Consider the following 18708-nt stretch of genomic DNA (forward strand, 5'->3'; position numbering starts at 1 on the left):
ATGACATCCGAAATAGAGGATATCATGGATCGCGTGGCAAGACTCAAGTGGCAATGGGCAGGACATATTGCAAGACAGGACCCCACAAGATGGACCCCAATTTTTTTAAGATGGAGACATTGGGAGAACAACTGAGGCGTCGGAAGGCCCCAAAAGAGATGGTCCGACGACATAGTCGCTGTGGGGAGGAGAAACTGGCTGCAAGCAACAACCGGCGAAGGAAATGGAAGAGACCTATATCCAGCAGTGGAGGACAAAGGGCTTATGAAGAAAAATAAGAAGAATAGTCTAGAAGCAGAGTTGGGACACTGACCAGTCGTGATAGTTGTCGACAAAGGCCGACATGGGCGATATCTGCACGGTGTAGGTGTCGTTGGCCGAGTACTCGAACAGGCCGTAGTAGGGGTTGAAGAGCTCTCTGGACAGCAGGAAGAAGAACTCCCTGGACGGGCCCCCGTAGTCCAGCCCCTCCTCGCTGTCCCACGTCACGCCGAGCTTGCCCTTCTGCAGCTCCTTCTTGCCGCAGGACATGATGCGCCGGAACGCGTCCTCGAGCAGGTGGTCCCGTCTGATATTCAACCTGGAAACGACAAAACAGATTTAGTACATAGACAACACTCCCCAATGACCAGTGCTTAATTTAAGTACAAGCCAAATAAGCTGTGGCTTAGGGACCAAGAGTTTTAGTGATAATATTTCTACACAAAGTTCCTATATGTATCATTCATCAAAAATTTTCAACGATGAATATGGGGGTTCTGATATGTTCAACTCGACATTGTTAGCCCTGAGATCATTCAACATTGTCAGTCGAAATTGATGCGTTATGTGTCCCTTGTTTCGTACAATTTATCTTTGACTTGAGGTTTGATCTTTCCACTTTTCCCTTTCCCCTTTTCCTACCTCCCGTGCCTCTTCCAGGTATTTTTTACAATTTGTAATTTTAGAATTAAAACAGTACAAGTTCTTGTTTTGTAATACTCGTATATGAGTATAATTTGATGTTACTGATCTGTTAAATTCCCAAAAAAAATAATAAGTCGTTTTTCAATCATATTGGCCTTGTCTAATTCGCGGAAAAGGCAAGTTCAGCGCAAAAAATGAATGAAGATTAACAAAATCTTTGATGGAATAAAAAAAAATAACTGAAACATTTGACGCAGAAATTTCATATCACGACTGATGTTTCCTTTCATTCATTCAACAGTTTCATTGATGTTATTTCAGTTAGACCGGACAGCATGAATGAAAGACGGTCTTGTTGACACGAGATAATATTTAAATTTCATGTTTATTGTTTGGTTTGCGATGGTGGCAGGCTGAATCAACCGTTTAGCGATTCCGTGGTTAAATTAGTTTGGTAAACACCGCGCGGCAACCCAAATTTGACTTTACACATCTTGGAATTGTTTTTATTTCGTTACATCAGACAAGAGGCAAGTCAGTTGTTAAATGTTTGGCGTTGACACACAAGTGTCAAGGACAAACAAATTAAATTTCAATTGATGATTACGATACGGGCACAAGTATCGGCCGAAGAGGACTGATTTGCGTGCAGCAATCAAACATTGCAAAAAAGTGTGCCACCAGTAGCCAAATTTACGATATTAACAAATAAAATATTCCGTGTTTTTACATATCGATAGATATTTCGCTCACTCCTTTCAACAACGTCATATATATAAAAAACTTGATTTTTCGGGAGATCGTTTTTAAAGTTTAAAAATATAACAAAATGTATTAAAAATAAATATCAAGCCACTTATTGAACTTTTTACTGTGCAACAGATCTTGTTGGGTAAAACCTAAATGTTTTTTCTCCATTTAAAAATTATAAAATATATTTTAAAAAAATAATTAAACAATACCTTTTTATCAAAATGCAAAAATAACACTTTCTGCCCTGTAGCGGGTAAATATTAGGTTAAAAATATGCCGCTTTTGCTAGGATGTATAGGGTCCGCCATCTAAAGTTTTTTTTTTCAACTAGTGCTTATTTCGTGAATGGTAACACTTAGTAACACTTAGCTCATGTCTGATTTGACAGATAATTAGTTTTATCCTTCCGCTGAGCGAATATGGTTGTGTATACGCTTGAACAACGCTGGGAAATATTGCGACATTACTTTGAAAATCATGGTAATGTTGCAGAATGTGTGCGAAAATTGCGTACGGTTTTTGGAAGAAGAGAAGCACCGTCAGCTCCGTATGTTCGTTATCTTGTGAAAAAAGTGAAAGAAACTGGCATCCTCATCGATAAACCAAAGCGTGAAAAGCCAAAAACAGTGCGTACACCCGAGAATATCGATGTTGTGGCAGAAAGTGTGCGTGAAGCGCCATCAACATCAATTCACCGTCGTTCTCAACAATTGAACATTTCGGAGACATCATTGAGACGAATTTTGCATAAAGACCTTGGTATGACGCCATACAAAGTCCAATTGGTTCAGGAGTTGAAGCCAACTGACCATCCAATGCGTTTTCGCTTCGCTGAGTGGGCCTGCGATCGACTTACAGAAGATGCCGATTTTGCCAAAAAAATCATCTTTTCGGATGAAGCTCATTTTGATCTTGGCGGGTATGTAAACAAGCAAAATTGTCGTATTTGGGGCACAGAAAACCCGCACGCATACATTGAAAAGCCGGTACACCCAAAACGAGTCACTGTTTGGTGCGGATTTTGGTCCAGAGGCATAATTGGGCCATTTTTCTTTGAAAATGAGCAAGGAGTGGCCGTTACAGTCAATGGCGATCGTTATCGGGCCATGTTGAACGGATTTTTGTTCACAAAAATTGAAGAGGAGGATATTGGCAACATTTGGTTTCAACAGGACGGCGCTACGTGCCACACAGCCGAAGCTACACTCGATGTTTTGCGCCCTGTTTTCAAAAAAAAAGTTATTTGGCGGACCCTTTAGTACATTTTCTGGGCATTCCGAAAACGTGCACAACTGAAAATTGACGATTTTTGATTTATGACGTTATTGAAACAAGTTAGCGATATCACTTGTAACTTTATTAAGTAGTGGTAAATAAGTAAATTTTGGATACATACATTTTGATAGACATTCGTTTGAAAATGCCATAACAAGGTGAAACAAGTGTCACAAATATAATTTTTATGTGGTTTTAACAATAATATACAATTTAGTAAACTCAAAAAATCAGTGTTTGATTTTAGCATTTAATATATAAATTTTGATAGACTTTCAAATGGCGGCATAAGGAAAGAATGCAAGGCTGATAAGCATTATCGATAAAATGAAGAAAGGTGCGTTCAGATGGTTTGGACATGCGAATCGAATAACCGAAGAAAGAATAGCAAAACAAATTTATGAGGCAAATTTAGTTGGAAAAATTAGCAGAGGAAGATTGAGGAAAATGTGGCATAATCAAATATGTCAAATATTTGGGCGTAGTCAAGTCAGGAGTAATTAATATGTAATATATGTAAACACAAGGGCGATCAAACAATAACACGACCATAAAGTCAGGAAAATGCTAATCGATGATGACGGATCATACATAAGCGTGCAGTGATATCACACCCAACGGTAAAAAGCACACCTTACATCAGAACTCATTTTAAAAAAACAATCATTATTCCACATATAGATTACGGTTCAACAATACATATTATTTTTGGCAAACGAAGGAAATTTAAATAAATTGGAAATTATACAAAATAAAGCGATGAGAATGGTGCTCAAGAAAAATAGATAAAATAATATAGAAAAAATTAGAGAAGAACTCAACTGGTTATCTATAAAAAAGAGACTAAAATTAAATATGCTGATCTTTACATATAAATTTTTAAACAATAAATTACCCAAATACTTTAAGGATACAATAGTGTTAAACAAAAATTTTCATGAATATATTACTAGAAATAAGGATAGAATAAGACTGCCATTGTTGAAAAAACCCGAGTCACAAAATTGTTTAATGTATAAGGGTTTGAAAATGTATGATGAGATGCCTGAATGTATGAAGAATGAAAAGAGCCTGAAGAATTTAAAAATAAATGTTTTGTTTACTGTAAAAAAATGTAAATATATGTATATGATGTAAATTAAGTGTAAATAATAGTTTACATTAGTGCAATGTAAGCTAATTAAAGAAAAAAAAATATGCTTTGCGGACGATGAAGACTTTTTTGGTCGGTATAAATTTACTCAAAAACTTTGTCAACTAAATGGACAGATGTTAATACATATTATTAAAATGACTACCGAATTAATTGATGAAATTATTTTCACGCTCTCTGAGCTGCTTACTTTATATTGAAAATTGCAAAATTCAGAACTGCTCCAAATCAGATTTGTGCGAGTAGAAAAGGATGATATCTCAGAAATACGTATAAGGCGCGATAATAAATAGCCCGCATAAAATAATTTTCTTTAAACCCAGGTGATATTTAACGCAATTACTTATTTTACTTAAAGCAACGTTTATGTATTGAATTTTTTAACTAAAACTTTTGCCTCATTTTGTAATACTGTTTTATATGAATGGCTCGATGTACCTGTTGTGAAAATATTTAAAAATTACACACTTGTATTTGACAACTAATTGAGTTTTATATCACACGACCAGTTTGGAAAACTACAGACGTTTTCATCGTCACCTGATAACAAAATATATATATATATATATATATATATATATATATATATATATATATATATATATATATATATATATATATATATATATATATATATATATATATATATATATATATATATATATATATATATATATATATATATATATATATATATATATATATATATATATATATATATATATATATATATATATATATATATATATATATATATATATATATATATATATATATATATATATATATATATATATATATATATATATATATATATATATATATATATATATATATATATATATATATATATATATATATATATATATATATATATATATATATATATATATATATATATATATATATATATATATATATATATATATATATATATATATATATACATATTATATTGATATTCATCTACAGTATCTACTCAATGAATTAGGGCCACGCAGAATTTCGCGCAATTTCTCAATTCAAACAGGAATAACTCAGAAAAAACCTTGAATAAAACAACATTGAATTTTATTTACACATGAACACTTTATTACGCTTAAATTATGCAAATATTTTTATATAAATAAAGTTAGTATTTAGTATTTCCACCTTTGGCAGAAATAACTGCCTCAATTCTTTTTGGCATACTTAAAATGCACTGTTTTATCATGTTTTTTATTTCTTCGTCTTCTGACCAAATTTTTTGAATATTTTTTTTTAGACAGTCTACTGTCGGATTTGGAAATGAGTATACCTTATTTTTTAACATGCTCCATACGTTTTCTATAGGATTAAGGTCCGGAAAATTTCCAGGCCAGGGGTCAAAGGCAGATTTTTGTTAGACAAAAATTTTATTATTGATTTAGCCCGGTGGCAAGGTGCCCCATCCTGCATGAAGGTGTATGGACCTTCTGTTGGGTCGAGTGTATGGTAGAAGGGCAATAAAATTCGTTCGAGGACCTGCTTATAGGAATTTTGGTTCATTGTTCCTTCCACGAAAAACAACGGCCCAGGTAAATTGTTAATAATACATGACCATATCATTGTTGCAGAAGGGTGTTTGATAACTTTTACCACACAGGCCTCATTGTAACTTTCTATTGGTGTTCTTCTGACGAATCGACGGCTCCCTGTCACGGCTTCTAACCGGCACTCATCACTAAAGATGACCTGAAAAATAATGAAAATTTAAGTTTAATTCAAATATGTAAGTTTATTTACTAAAATGATATGTTGAAAATTCAATTTAAATAAATACCTTTTTCCAATCATCTACCGAGTAATTTCGATGTAGCCTGGCCCATTTTAATCGATCCGCTTTCATTCGTGGTGTCAATTTTGGTACTTTTACAGGGCGCCTGCATTTCAGATTTACTTCGTAAAGACGTCGCCACAGTTTTGATACCGATATATTTATACCCTCTGCTTCCAATTTTATTTTTAATGTTTTTGCTGATGCACTACGGTTTTCTAAGGCACTTTGAACGATTTTTCGATCAGTCCTCGGTGTTGTTTTTCTAATCCTACGACAGTTCTTTCGCCGATTGCTGGTGGCGGGTGACTGATTTTTTATTGATTTTGAAATTCTGTCCACTGTTTGACGAGAAACGTTTTCTTTTTTTGAAATTTCTCTATTAGATAGTATTCCTAATTTCAGTAGCACCATAACACTAGACTTTTTTTCCTCAGAAATGTCTTTACTTTTTCCCATTTTGTCCTTTTCAAAAAAAACACTTGTGTTTACAAAAAAAAATTATACTTTATGAACTAAAATTAAAAATTAAGTTTTTTTCACAAGACACGATAACTATATAACCTCTCTGAACAAAACAACAACCAGAACTCAAGAAACTTCACTAATAAATGAGATAGGACTATTTTTTGAATATTCAACTATCTGTCTACCTGTGCTAATTAGGGACCTTTCTCAGAAAAAGGGTTTGAAATTTTGTAAAGGCTTAAGTAATCCAGGTATATTTTACATATTATTGAAGGTAATATACATGATATTAGATGTCAATAGAAAACTTAAAGTATTTATGTAAAATAAATATAATAATCCAAAAGATTTCAGAGTATTCAAAAAAATAATGGGTGGCCCTAATTCATTGAGTAGATACTGTACTACATCTCTCCAAAAAATATTACTTTATTTTTAATTGTTTTTCTTTCGCGGTTTCTTTTTTTTATTTTTCATTTCTTTATTACTGTAATTTTGATTTAATTTTGTAAAAAAATGTTGTAAAACATATATGGCTGTCTAAGTATTGCACAAGCTGAAATAAAGAGTTATTATTATTATTATTATATATACAACATATTTAAAGAGTGTGTTGTGTCTTACTTGAGTTTGGCCGGGCCTTGGCCGTAGCCCTTGCTGTCCAGCTTGCGGTAGAAGTTCCTCAGCTTGGCCTCGAAGTCGCGGCGGTAGGGGGCGGGCGCGCGCGCCCCGTGGCGCGCGGGGCCCGGCGAGGCGGCCGGGGACGCGCCCCCCGGGGACGCGCAGCCCGCGGCGCCTCCGGCCCCGCCGCCCCCGCCCCCCACGGCCGGCACGTAGCTCATGATCTCCTGCTCGAACAGGCTGCAAACAAATAGATACAACCAATTAGCAACAATAAACACGAGACGACGTGATTGGGCTGTAAAGCTAGTGGATTCGGATACAGTATCGATCCAGGGGGGGGGGGGCAAGCGCCCCCCCCCCCCGGATCGATTGAAAATAGTAAAATTTTTGTTATATACATATATTGTAACATTTTGAGTGTGTCCAAATACTTGTTCACAAAATCAGCTTCTTCATATCTCACCATTAGATGTCTCTAGTGAAGTTCTAGTGATTCAAGAACAAGGTTTCTAAATTGGTTCATATATATAGAACTTTCAAGAATTTGAGTAGTGTGGTTGTCAATAATGGGTAGAATTAGTGAATGTGACACGTGTGTAAAGTGATCACTTAAACCAGCCTATGACGGTCGTCAGCCCCGTAAATACCCAGACATCCATATTCTTGTTCATCTTTGTTGAGGTGTCAAAGAGTAAAAAGTAATGAAAAAATTCGTTTCTGTTTTGATGTCAATAACATACGAGTATGTAGCTATTAGTTTTGAAACCCCATAGATATATTGTAAAAACTTTACAATTCAAATCTATACAAAAATAAAACATAAAACAAACAAATAAAACGTTGTGGGATACAAGATAACAAAAGCTCGCTGACGGATATAAAATAAAGGAAGTGATATGAATGAAAGATCTCGTTACAAATATTGATGATCGAAGGTTTACGATTGTGATAATTAAATCAGTCGAACGCAGGGAGGTGTGGCATCGTGATGGGCGATTAGCCGGCCAGATGAATGAGTGATCACGGGTTCGCGTCCCGACTATCTTGCAAAGTCATCCTCACTAGGCATTACTCGACTAACGGTCCACACCACCTGTAATGCTCACTCCTGAGTTGGGCCTATTCCGAAACGTGGCCGGTAATTTTCAAATACAATTAAAATTAAACATGTTTAATTTAAGTTTTACCATCATAAATACCATAAATGACACGCGATTCGATGCATTCCGCACCATTTACAAACACCGTATGTGAAGCTAATTCTATTTTTTTAAGTTGTGTCCTCGGGACGTTGAAGGGTAAAAAAGTTAAGATGGCTGAAATTACATATCGCTCACTCCTTTCAACAACGTCATATACTTATCAAGAAGCTTGATTTTTCAGGAGATCGTTTTTAAAGTTTAAATATATAATGCAATGTACATATGAAAATATCAAGCCACTTATTGAACTTTTTACTGTTTTTTAGGTAAAACCTGAATGTTTTTTCTCCATTTTAAAAATATTTAGTATATTTAAAAAAAGAATCAAATAATATCTTTTATTCAAAATGCAAAAACAACACTTTCTGCCCTGTAGCGGGTAAATATTAAGTTAAAAAATATGACGCTTTTGATGGGATATAGTACATTTTCAGGGCATTCTAAAAACATGCACAACTGAAAATTGACGATTTTTGATATTTTACGTTGTTGAAAGGAGTGAGCGATATGTGTTTCGTACTAAATCAGAAACTAAAATCAGAAATTTCCTGTCGATTTTAAGTATTAAAAGTTAAGTAATTTTTACTTTTAATACTTTTTTTACAAAAAATGCTTGTTATGTTCACCGAGATTTCAGTGTGTGAATAGTGACTAGCACATTGGTGCATTCTATTGGTAGTGACGTGAGCACGCTGGTGTAGTGATTATCTGACATACTTGCTGGTGTAGTGATCGTCCTGACGAAGAGACGAGTACGTCTAAAATAGACACGACTAAAATCTCTGTTAGTGGTTATATACTAACATTACTAACATTTTTGTAAAAAAAAGAAAAAATACTATAGAATCGCACCGTGTGGCGGTTCTTTGATGTATTATAGAAACGAAAACCAAATAGTAAAAATTCCATTGAAATATAGTAATTGGGCGGAAAATAAATAATATAATATATCGTCTTTATAGGAATGTTCTAAGAATCATTATCAAAGACGGGGATTATTTTTTATTTTTATATAAGACCCGGAGTCGATATCCTTTGGCCAAGTATAATTGGCGCCTGTCTCAATTACACAAATACAAAGCAACGAATAACGAAACATCACTCCGGCAGGTGGAATATAGAAACAACAGTCTACTGAAACGTTTAAAACGGTACGGTAACCAATTAGGCTATCGACATTTTGAGGACGACCCCAAGGATATAATTTGAGAACGGGGTATTTGTACTGTAATTGAACTTTGGATCAAAGATTAACTTAAAACTTTCAAACATTGTATGAATTATTATTTTCTCAACATAGATGAATAAGAATATGGAAGTCTGGGCATTTACGGGGCTTACGACCGTCACAGGCTTGGCTAAGTGATCACTTTACACACGTGTAACATTCACCAATTCTACTAATAATTAACAACCACACTACTCAAATTCCTGAAACTTCTAAATATATTGTTCAATTCCGAAACATAGAGCTTGAATCACTAGAATTTCATTAGAGACATCTATGGTGAGATGAAAGATCACATACACGAGAAACGTTAGATTTTTTTTTATTATTATTATTATTTTAGCTTATAATTTGACCAGTTAATTTATTTACAACATTTTGAGTGTGTTCAAATACTTGTTCACGAATCTGGATGACATCCAATTTTTTTTGACCTCTCAACATACATAGATGAAGAATAAATAAGAATTAATATAATTGGAGATAATCCAGATTCGTGTATTCGGAAAAGAAGAAGGTCTTAAAAGAAGATTTTCATAATCAAAATAAGAAATCTTTTCTTTGAATAAGAGTTTTGGTCGACCGGAAGTCGAACGTCGAAACATTGTGAAATAAAAACGAAACGTCAGCCAACTAATGCAGTGTCAAGGTAATAAACCAAAGAGCGCATTATACTGCCAGGGCGTGAGGAACTCGTGTTAGAAAACAAATTTACAAACAGTCAGCCAACTAATGCAGTGTCAAGGTAATAAACCAAAGAGCGCATTATACTGCCAGGGCGTGAGGAACTCGTGTTAGAAAACAAATTTACAAACAGTCAGCCAACTAATGCAGTGTCAAGGTAATAAACCAAAGAGCGCATTATACTGCCAGGGCGTGAGGAACTCGTGTTAGAAAACAAATTTACAAACAGTCAGCCAACTAATGCAGTGTCAAGGTAATAAACCAAAGAGCGCATTATACTGCCAGGGCGTGAGGAACTCGTGTTAGAAAACAAATTTACAAACAGTCAGCCAACTAATGCAGTGTCAAGGTAATAAACCAAAGAGCGCATTATACTGCCAGGGCGTGAGGAACTCGTGTTAGAAAACAAATTTACAAACAGTCAGCCAACTAATGCAGTGTCAAGGTAATAAACCAAAGAGCGCATTATACTGCCAGGGCGTGAGGAGCTCGTGTTAGAAAACAAATTTACAAACAGTCAGCCATGATTTCTTGCGCCCATAACCAGGATCCCATGGCGAAATGGCCTTAAGATGTGGACACCATAAATCAATAACGAACGGTGGCATAACTCTAAATCATGTCCGCAAACCTACACACACACACACACACACAGAGAGACAAACTCACACACCTATATGGACATAACTTAAGAAGGAACAAAAAAGTATGAACTAGAAACATTCATCAATAATGCTGTATACCGGACAGTAACGCATGGAAATTGGATTAATATTTTTTTGAGGCCTTGCTCGCAACATAGAACTCAGTACGCGCCGGAGCGCGAGAAGTCACAAGTCTCTCCAAGCATTGAAAAAAAAGAATATACTGTCTATTGGAATTTGCTTTAAATACATATTGAAAAAATATTTTTATATTTTTTTTTAACTTCACCCTTTTAGTAATCATATTTTTTTTTCTTAAAAATTTATTTAGTCCCATAAAATTTAATTAATGTATTGTGTTGATTTTGTTACCTTATTACATTAAAAGTTTGGTTTAAATTTTAGATAACAAATGGACATTTTAAATTTAAATTTGACTCGTAAATAAATACCAATATTTCTTGAAATGTATTGTACGCGAATTCGAGTACAGGGAGTAGATAAATAAAATTAAAAATTAAAATACTCGTTATAATATTCTTCTTGTAACCTTTATCCTAACCCAATAATGCATAGGGCATTACATCGTATAAAAAAGTGTTATCTTGTTCGTTAAATACGGCGAGTGTTTTTGCCTAGAATTTTCACTCATGAATTACATGAAATTATAGTATCTTTAAACATAAAGAGCAAATCCACTCACGAGTAGGCAAAGGCTATGAAACTTAAAAAGTTGAAGTCTGAGTAGGGTCATGATAAGCGGTGTTGCATAAGCCGGAGCTAGATTTCAGCTAGAGTCACTTGGACGTTAGGTAATTAAAAAAAAAGTTAAATAAGCAAGGGAAAAGTGATCAGCCATACGCTTTGTATACCTGCGTAGTGTAATATTAAATAAAAATCAGGGTGAAAAATTATGTATGTTTGTTTTGATCTTCTGGGAATCGAGCCTGGGACGAGTAGAATGGTCGCAAAACGCGTTGACTACTTCACCACATTGGCGGACAGAAACAACTTGCAGATCTATGGCCGTAAATGAACGCAATGCAGTCGGTAGAAAGTGAAGTGTTCGGATAATGAAATCGCTGCTAGATTGAATCAGATGTTGTGGGTGGAAGTCGCGTTATTTCCCACAGAATATTCTCTACGGTCTTTGATAAAATCTGATATCGTTTTGTAATAAATAAATTGATTCAATTGAATAAATGCCAAAGAAACATTATTTAATAAATAAAACAGAAACTTAATTTTTAACCACATTTATTTTTGGTGCTTTGATTCGGTATTTTTTAAAAAGTATTATAAATTTATACTCCACATTTAAAACACATTGTTCAATCTAAGTTTTACTTGGTGAATACGACTATTTCTTAAATTCTATTGTGACATGTGTTTCGATGCATTCCGCATCATTTTCAAATGTAATTAAAATTATTTCCCTATTTATTTATTGAATAATAATAACAAAAACTTCACGCTTTCATCCCTTTTTTACATCAAACCTCACTTAATTACCCGCTCTTTTATCCTGCCTATTCGCCTAACTATAAATATTTATATTTTTTAGTTTAGTACGTATCCATCCCTGAAGAGGACAGGATACTTATCAAATCCGGTTGGAATAAAAGTGGTTAAAAACAAAGTTTGTTTATTTATTCATTTTTTAATAGATTTATATTATCCACTGCCACTTCGTGATGGAATTGCATTTTTAATATATTATTAGAATAAAACCAATATTTTTAGCTTTTCCACTTTATTTTTATATGACCAGCGACCGGGTTTCGTCGTTACCGACATCATCAGACTGGTCACTAGTCACCAGTCTGATGATGTCGGTAACTGGTCAAATAAAAATAAAGTGGAAAAGCTAAAAATATTGGTTTTAATAATTTTTTGAGTTTATGTGCCACAAAGTATGATCAATTTTTTTTATTTTTTAAAAGGCAGGGAAATTTACCAAATGCGTAAAAACACAGAAACTCGTCCATGCAATCGTGTTAGTAATTAACTGTAATACCTTTTACAAGGTTTTATTACAATACAATAGTCGTAAGTATATATTCTATTACAAAACCCGGATGTAAATATGTATAAACATAGCCATACAATGAAAAATAAAAAGATGTCTATAATAGTCAGAAGAAATAATATAATTACACCCGTATGCAGAAATCCAAATTATATATTTGACCTTGGAATAAGAAGTCAATAGAAAAAAAGAGTTGACCTATCCACGCAACCTGTAACCTACCCCATGCAATTAAAATGATAAATCATTTAGTAAATTGCCGTCGTTCTGTATTCCATGCGCTTAAAATCAATTTAAACGCAGCCCACTTTCGTTACGTTTAACGAAATTCCCAACCAAAAGTGGAAATTTAGAATAACTATATATATTTTCGTCCGCCTCCGTAGTGTAATGGTCAGCACGCTCGGCTACCGTTCTGGAGGTCCCGGGTTCGATTCCCAAGGGGGGTAAAATAAATGTAAGTGATTTTTTCACTGTAATATTTATTCAATATTACCCTGGACTGGTACCTGAAGCGGAGGGCTGATCACCTTTCCTTCATGTGTAAACGATTAAGATAACACTGCGTTAATATGACACAGTGCCCTATGCACCATCGGGGTGCGGATAAGGGTTTTATTATTATTTATTATATATATTTTACACACTTAACAAATATGTATATGTCCAAACACGGGATATGGTGAACATTACGGGAATGTATAAAATGATTACTTAAACTAGCCGATAGAAGCAATCTATGGCGTTGCTTCGTTTCTATTATATTTTTTCTTTAAATATACAGGTTATACACTTTTAAAATTGGACGTTATATTGTATTTTATGAAAAACGTTAGAAAATTGAGTACACATCCCGCGCACCGACTATGACACGCGCGGCGCAGGCATGCCAACTTTAAGACTAACGCGTTTGCAAGTCTTAAAAATAAAAGATGTGGGCAGGCATTACTCTATCAGGCATTAACGGTATATGTATGAATATTTTTTTTTAATTTCTATTTTTTTTATAAAATACTAATTTGTTTAATAAAATATTATGACTATGACTTTCTACATTAATTTTATTTGACCAGCAACTAGGTTTCGTGGTAACCGACATCATCAGACCAGATGTCGGTAACGACGAAACCCGGTTGCTGGTCAAATAAAATTCATGTGGAAAAAAATACATAGTTGTTATAATATTCTATAAAATGCAGTTCCACCAAGAAATGTCAGTACAAAACTAAATCTAATACCGATTTGTTTTATAAATTGATTTATTAAACATTAAATTTGATGTGAAAAATCTTAATTAAAACAAAAAAACTACGCAGTGTATTATGAAAATGTAGAATTTCAAAAAAAACATACCGACATATTAAAATCAAAGAAAGTGCATTGGAATACTCGAACAACTGTGACAGAAATATACCAGATTTTTTTCCTAATAATCGAACTTTGCTCATTCAAAAACTTGGCAATAATAAAGTAATAAAATTTCGGACATTTAAAAAGCTATTAACCTCAAAAACGAAACAAAATAAAATGTGAGCCTATCGGTAGATATGTGTAACTTAACGAGGCCCATACTACGAGCACATAGGTTTTATAGCATAAGTACGGATAACGTATGATTATGTCTATTCCATACATGTTTAATAACGACTAGTTAAACAAAAGGTCCTTAAAATAGATCGAAAGGACCCTCATCATTTGCATCCTACCCGAATCCATTTAAAATTATGGTATATTACAGTCGTTCAAGGCCCATGCACAAAAAAACAAAACGAAGGCATCTTTTTTAATATGGTGACTGGTAACGATTCGTTATGTTTAACTGTTTCTTTTATATTTAATGATAATAATGATAAAAACCCTCATCCGCACCCCAATGGTGCATAGGGCACTGCTTCATATAAACGCAGTGTTATCTTGATTGTTTACACATGAAGGAAAGGTGATCAGCCCTCCGCTTCAGGTACCAGTCTAGGGTAATATTGAATAAATATTATAGTTAAAAAATCACTTATATTTATTTGACCCCCCCCTGGGAATCAAACCCGGGACCTCCAGAATGGCAGCCGAGCATACTGACCATTACACTACGGAGGCGGACAAATCTTTTATATTTACTCTCTAATATTTTATATTTATTCTCTAATACTTTATGATTATTTTATTAACTCTTCTTATTTTTCAACATTTTAATTATATCATATCTAAATAACGTAGTTTGTATTGGATTATATTGTATTGCCTATATGAGATATTTTTTACCTTTTAAATATGTATATTTAAATGAATGTACAGTGGGACAATGAGGAGTAAAATGTAAGCAAAAAATTATAAATAAATAAATAAGGAGGGTTTTCAAAGGCAATTAAAGGCGGATGTACAAACATGTATACAAATTATTTTACATACATACATACATACGCGTATATTCAATTGTGTTATTTTTTGTATTTTAAAAACATTATTAACTTTGTGGCATGGAAATACAACACTCTCCTAATCAGTCATCGTTCACTTGGTGTAATACCACTTAAAAGTGGTATTGTACTATGTAAACGATGAATGTTAAGGAGAATGTTTAATTGTCACTAATGCGTTGAATAATGTCAAATAATCGTCGGGTATGTATATAAGTAGGTGCATGAATATGGAAGAGGTGAGGAATGTTTCAAAAACAGAGCGGTGTGGCGTTCTATTCTCCTGCATACCCCTGCGGGAAAACTGCGTGATGTTTATTTAGTTAGTTAATTAAGTATTGTTTAATTTTAGGTCAGATTTATATTCTCTCTGCCTACCCCTGCGGGGAAGCGGCGCGAAAGTTATTTGTTAAAAAAATATAATATGATGAAAAAATTACATATTCATCATATGACATTACGTGGTTACGTTTACTGTCTTGTGCATATTACGCCGCGTCGAAACTGTGTAGAGAATTCTAGACTGGCGACCAGGAACTCAGGAGCGTACGAGAGGTCGCGTGTCGGCCAGCTTCACTTTCAACCTGTATTCCGACTTCTGATTTACCATGCCGGCTAATGGACGCAGAGAACCGATCTGGTTTACCCGACTACCGCTCCAGTTGTAGTAATATTCCGCGGGGGGCTACACCCAATATCTAGATTCCAACAGCCATCCGCCGAGCCATTTAATTTATCGAACAACACGAACGCTCTAATAGTTGTAAGGCGAAAATAATGCCGGTGATTTACGGACAGGAATAATTTCAACAACGGGAAATTTATCATAATGTATTTTTATGTAAGCTGTCAGCAGGAAATTCTCAACAGCTTTACATCTTACTGAAATGAAACACAACATGGTACTAAATGTAAGAGGTTATATATAATAATAAACGTCTGTACTTATGTTACCCGCATACGACGGCTTGAGAATACCTTTAAAAAAAAAACATTTACATTTTTTGTTATACACCTGTACTAGACAAACAGAAAATTCAATTAATTGATACGGCAGTCACGTTGTGGTAAAATTTGTCCATTTTCAATTTAAGTTTTACTTAGTGAATACCATTATTTCTTAAAATCTATTGTGACGCGAAATATATTTGATAATTTTCAAATTTGATCATTTCATATTTGATCATTTTCAAATTTGATCATTTCATATTTGATAATTTTCAAATTTGATCATTTCATATTTGATCATTTTCAAATTTAATCATTTCATATTTGATAATTTTCAAATTTAATCATTTCATATTTGATAATTTTCAAATTTGATCATTTCATATTTGATCATTTTCAAATTTAATCATTTCATATTTGATAATTTTCAAATTTAATCATTTCATATTTGATAATTTTCAAATTTGATCATTTCATATTTGATCATTTTCAAATTTGATCATTTCATATTTGATCATTTTCAAATTTGATCATCAAATTTCATCCGGTGTTTGGAAAAGAAAATTACTGATATTTTATTATTATTTGATTCTAAGTAAAACGGGGAAAGTAAATATACTTCAGAAAGTGCTTAACTGAAATACGAAAGCGGTGTTGAAATACTACACGTAGATGTATATATGTAAGAATGTATGTTATGTGTGTATATGTGTATACAAATATATATTATTAGTATTACATATTATATTTTATATATGTTTAATGTGAAGAATAAGTATTGGTGAGTTTAGTTATGTAGTAAATATTAAAATCCTATATATTGTAAAGCGCCCTTAAGGTGATTACTCACGAAAACGGCGATACATAAATTATGCAATAAATAAATAAATAAATATATCATACAACATCCGAGAATCCAGGAATGTGGGCAGAATGGTGAACGTTACACAGTTGATAAAGTGATTACTTTAGCTAGCCAGTGACAGGTCGCAAACTCTATGGATGTCCAGACATCCATATTCACTTCGTATGAACTAATATGTATTAATAAATAGTACAAAAGACACTTTGTATCCGTATATTTGTATAATAATAATATATCGCTCACTCCTTTCAAGAACGTCATAAATCAAAAATCGTAAATTTTCAGTTGTGCATGTTTTCGGAATACTCAGAAAATTTACTATATCCCAGTAAAAGAGGCATATTTTTAACTTAATATTTACCAGCTACAGGGCAAAAAATGTTGCTTTTGCATTTTGAAGAAAAGGTATTGCTTAATTATTTTTTTTAAATAAACTAAATATTTTTGAAAATGGAGAAAAAACCTTCAGGTTTTAACAAAAAAGATCTGTTGCACTGTCAAAAGTTCAATAAGTGGCTTGATATTTATTTTTAATGCATTGTATTTTATTTTTAAACTTTAAAAACGTTCTCCTGAAAAATCAAGTTTTTTATTTATGACGTTCTTGAAAGGAGTGAGCGATATGTGTAATTTGTGTTTTTTTTCCACAAAGAGAGCTGATGAATATTCTACATATAATATGGCCCAATATACGATAAACCGCAACTAAATTTTCTGGTTTTCTGGTTTTAAAAAGAAAAGAGTTATTGTAAAGTAAGGAGTTAAACAATAAAAAAAAATCAGTATATATTTAAAAAAATCGTATTCCAATATTTATTCTTCAAAAAAAATAATTGTGCGCGCGAGACAAGTCGCTTTTTGAATTGTATGTTTGCGAGTTTATTTTACCGGATGAAAATTATTTTAAAAGAGTCGAGCGCGTTCATTGACGAATAGTGTTCACGGCGGAAATAAGGACGATGACTTTCCTAGGCTTGATAAATAATCGTTATTTAAATCGGTGGACAATGGGTTACCGCCGCGTATCATCACTACACACACCACGGAATCACTAAATAATAAAATACTCGCATCGCCTACCTGGCCGACTGATAAACGAAACCTCGACCCGACCTTAGCGTGTGCCGTAAGACACATTAAAAGGAGTTTGGAGAATTGGCGAAAAAAAGTGTGGTCGAAAGAGGCTGTGGCCTAGCGGGCCATAAGCGAATTAGTCACATTGGTTCATTGACTCGATATTTCGTTGGGAGCATTTACCCGAATGGTAGTTAGGATAATGATATATTATTGCGGAATGGACAAGCGCCGATCGTAAATATGCTCGAATTCAAAATACGAGTTCCGAGAGACAAACATCAGAAGAGGATCATATTACATATTGATTTGGCATTAACTTTGCGGAATGACATGATGATTTAAATATAAAAATAATACCATTTTTTGAGATAATTAATTTGAACAGGACTAGTTTCGAGAACTACAAATGTTCTCATCAACAGGTGAAGCTCTCGAAACTAGTCGTATTTACATTAAAAAACTAAAAAGAGGATCTAACGGTCGAATATGATTTTAAATCGTATATTATTTTTATTGTTTCAGCAATCGCTTAGTGGTAAGACATGGTCAAATTATAAATAAAGCACTTTTTTCCACTCGAGTATTAAATTTTGTATCGACTAGTTTCGGAAGCTACAGATGCTTTCCATCCTCGGGTTTATAT

The 18708-nt window shown here is 33.5% G+C and overlaps 1 protein-coding gene across 3 annotated transcripts in view; it reads right to left on the reverse strand.

The window, feature by feature from the left end:
- LOC148310564 (E3 ubiquitin-protein ligase HECW1-like) overlaps positions 1-18708 on the reverse strand; it is a 220867-nt gene that overhangs the window by 6373 nt on the left and 195786 nt on the right. For all 3 annotated transcript variants that reach the window (XM_088258164.1, XM_088258163.1, XM_088258165.1), the window contains 2 exons: positions 6975-7211; positions 314-580 (listed from right to left, as the gene is read on the reverse strand). In XM_088258164.1, coding sequence (XP_088114290.1) covers positions 314-580; positions 6975-7211 — 504 coding nt within the window. The remainder of the gene's footprint in view (positions 1-313; positions 581-6974; positions 7212-18708) is intronic.

Source organism: Brachycentrus maculatus, unplaced genomic scaffold (assembly GCF_059751285.1).
Source record: "Brachycentrus maculatus isolate JH-2025_06_01 unplaced genomic scaffold, ASM5975128v1 h1tg000091l, whole genome shotgun sequence".
Taxonomy (NCBI): Eukaryota; Metazoa; Arthropoda; class Insecta; order Trichoptera; family Brachycentridae; genus Brachycentrus; species Brachycentrus maculatus.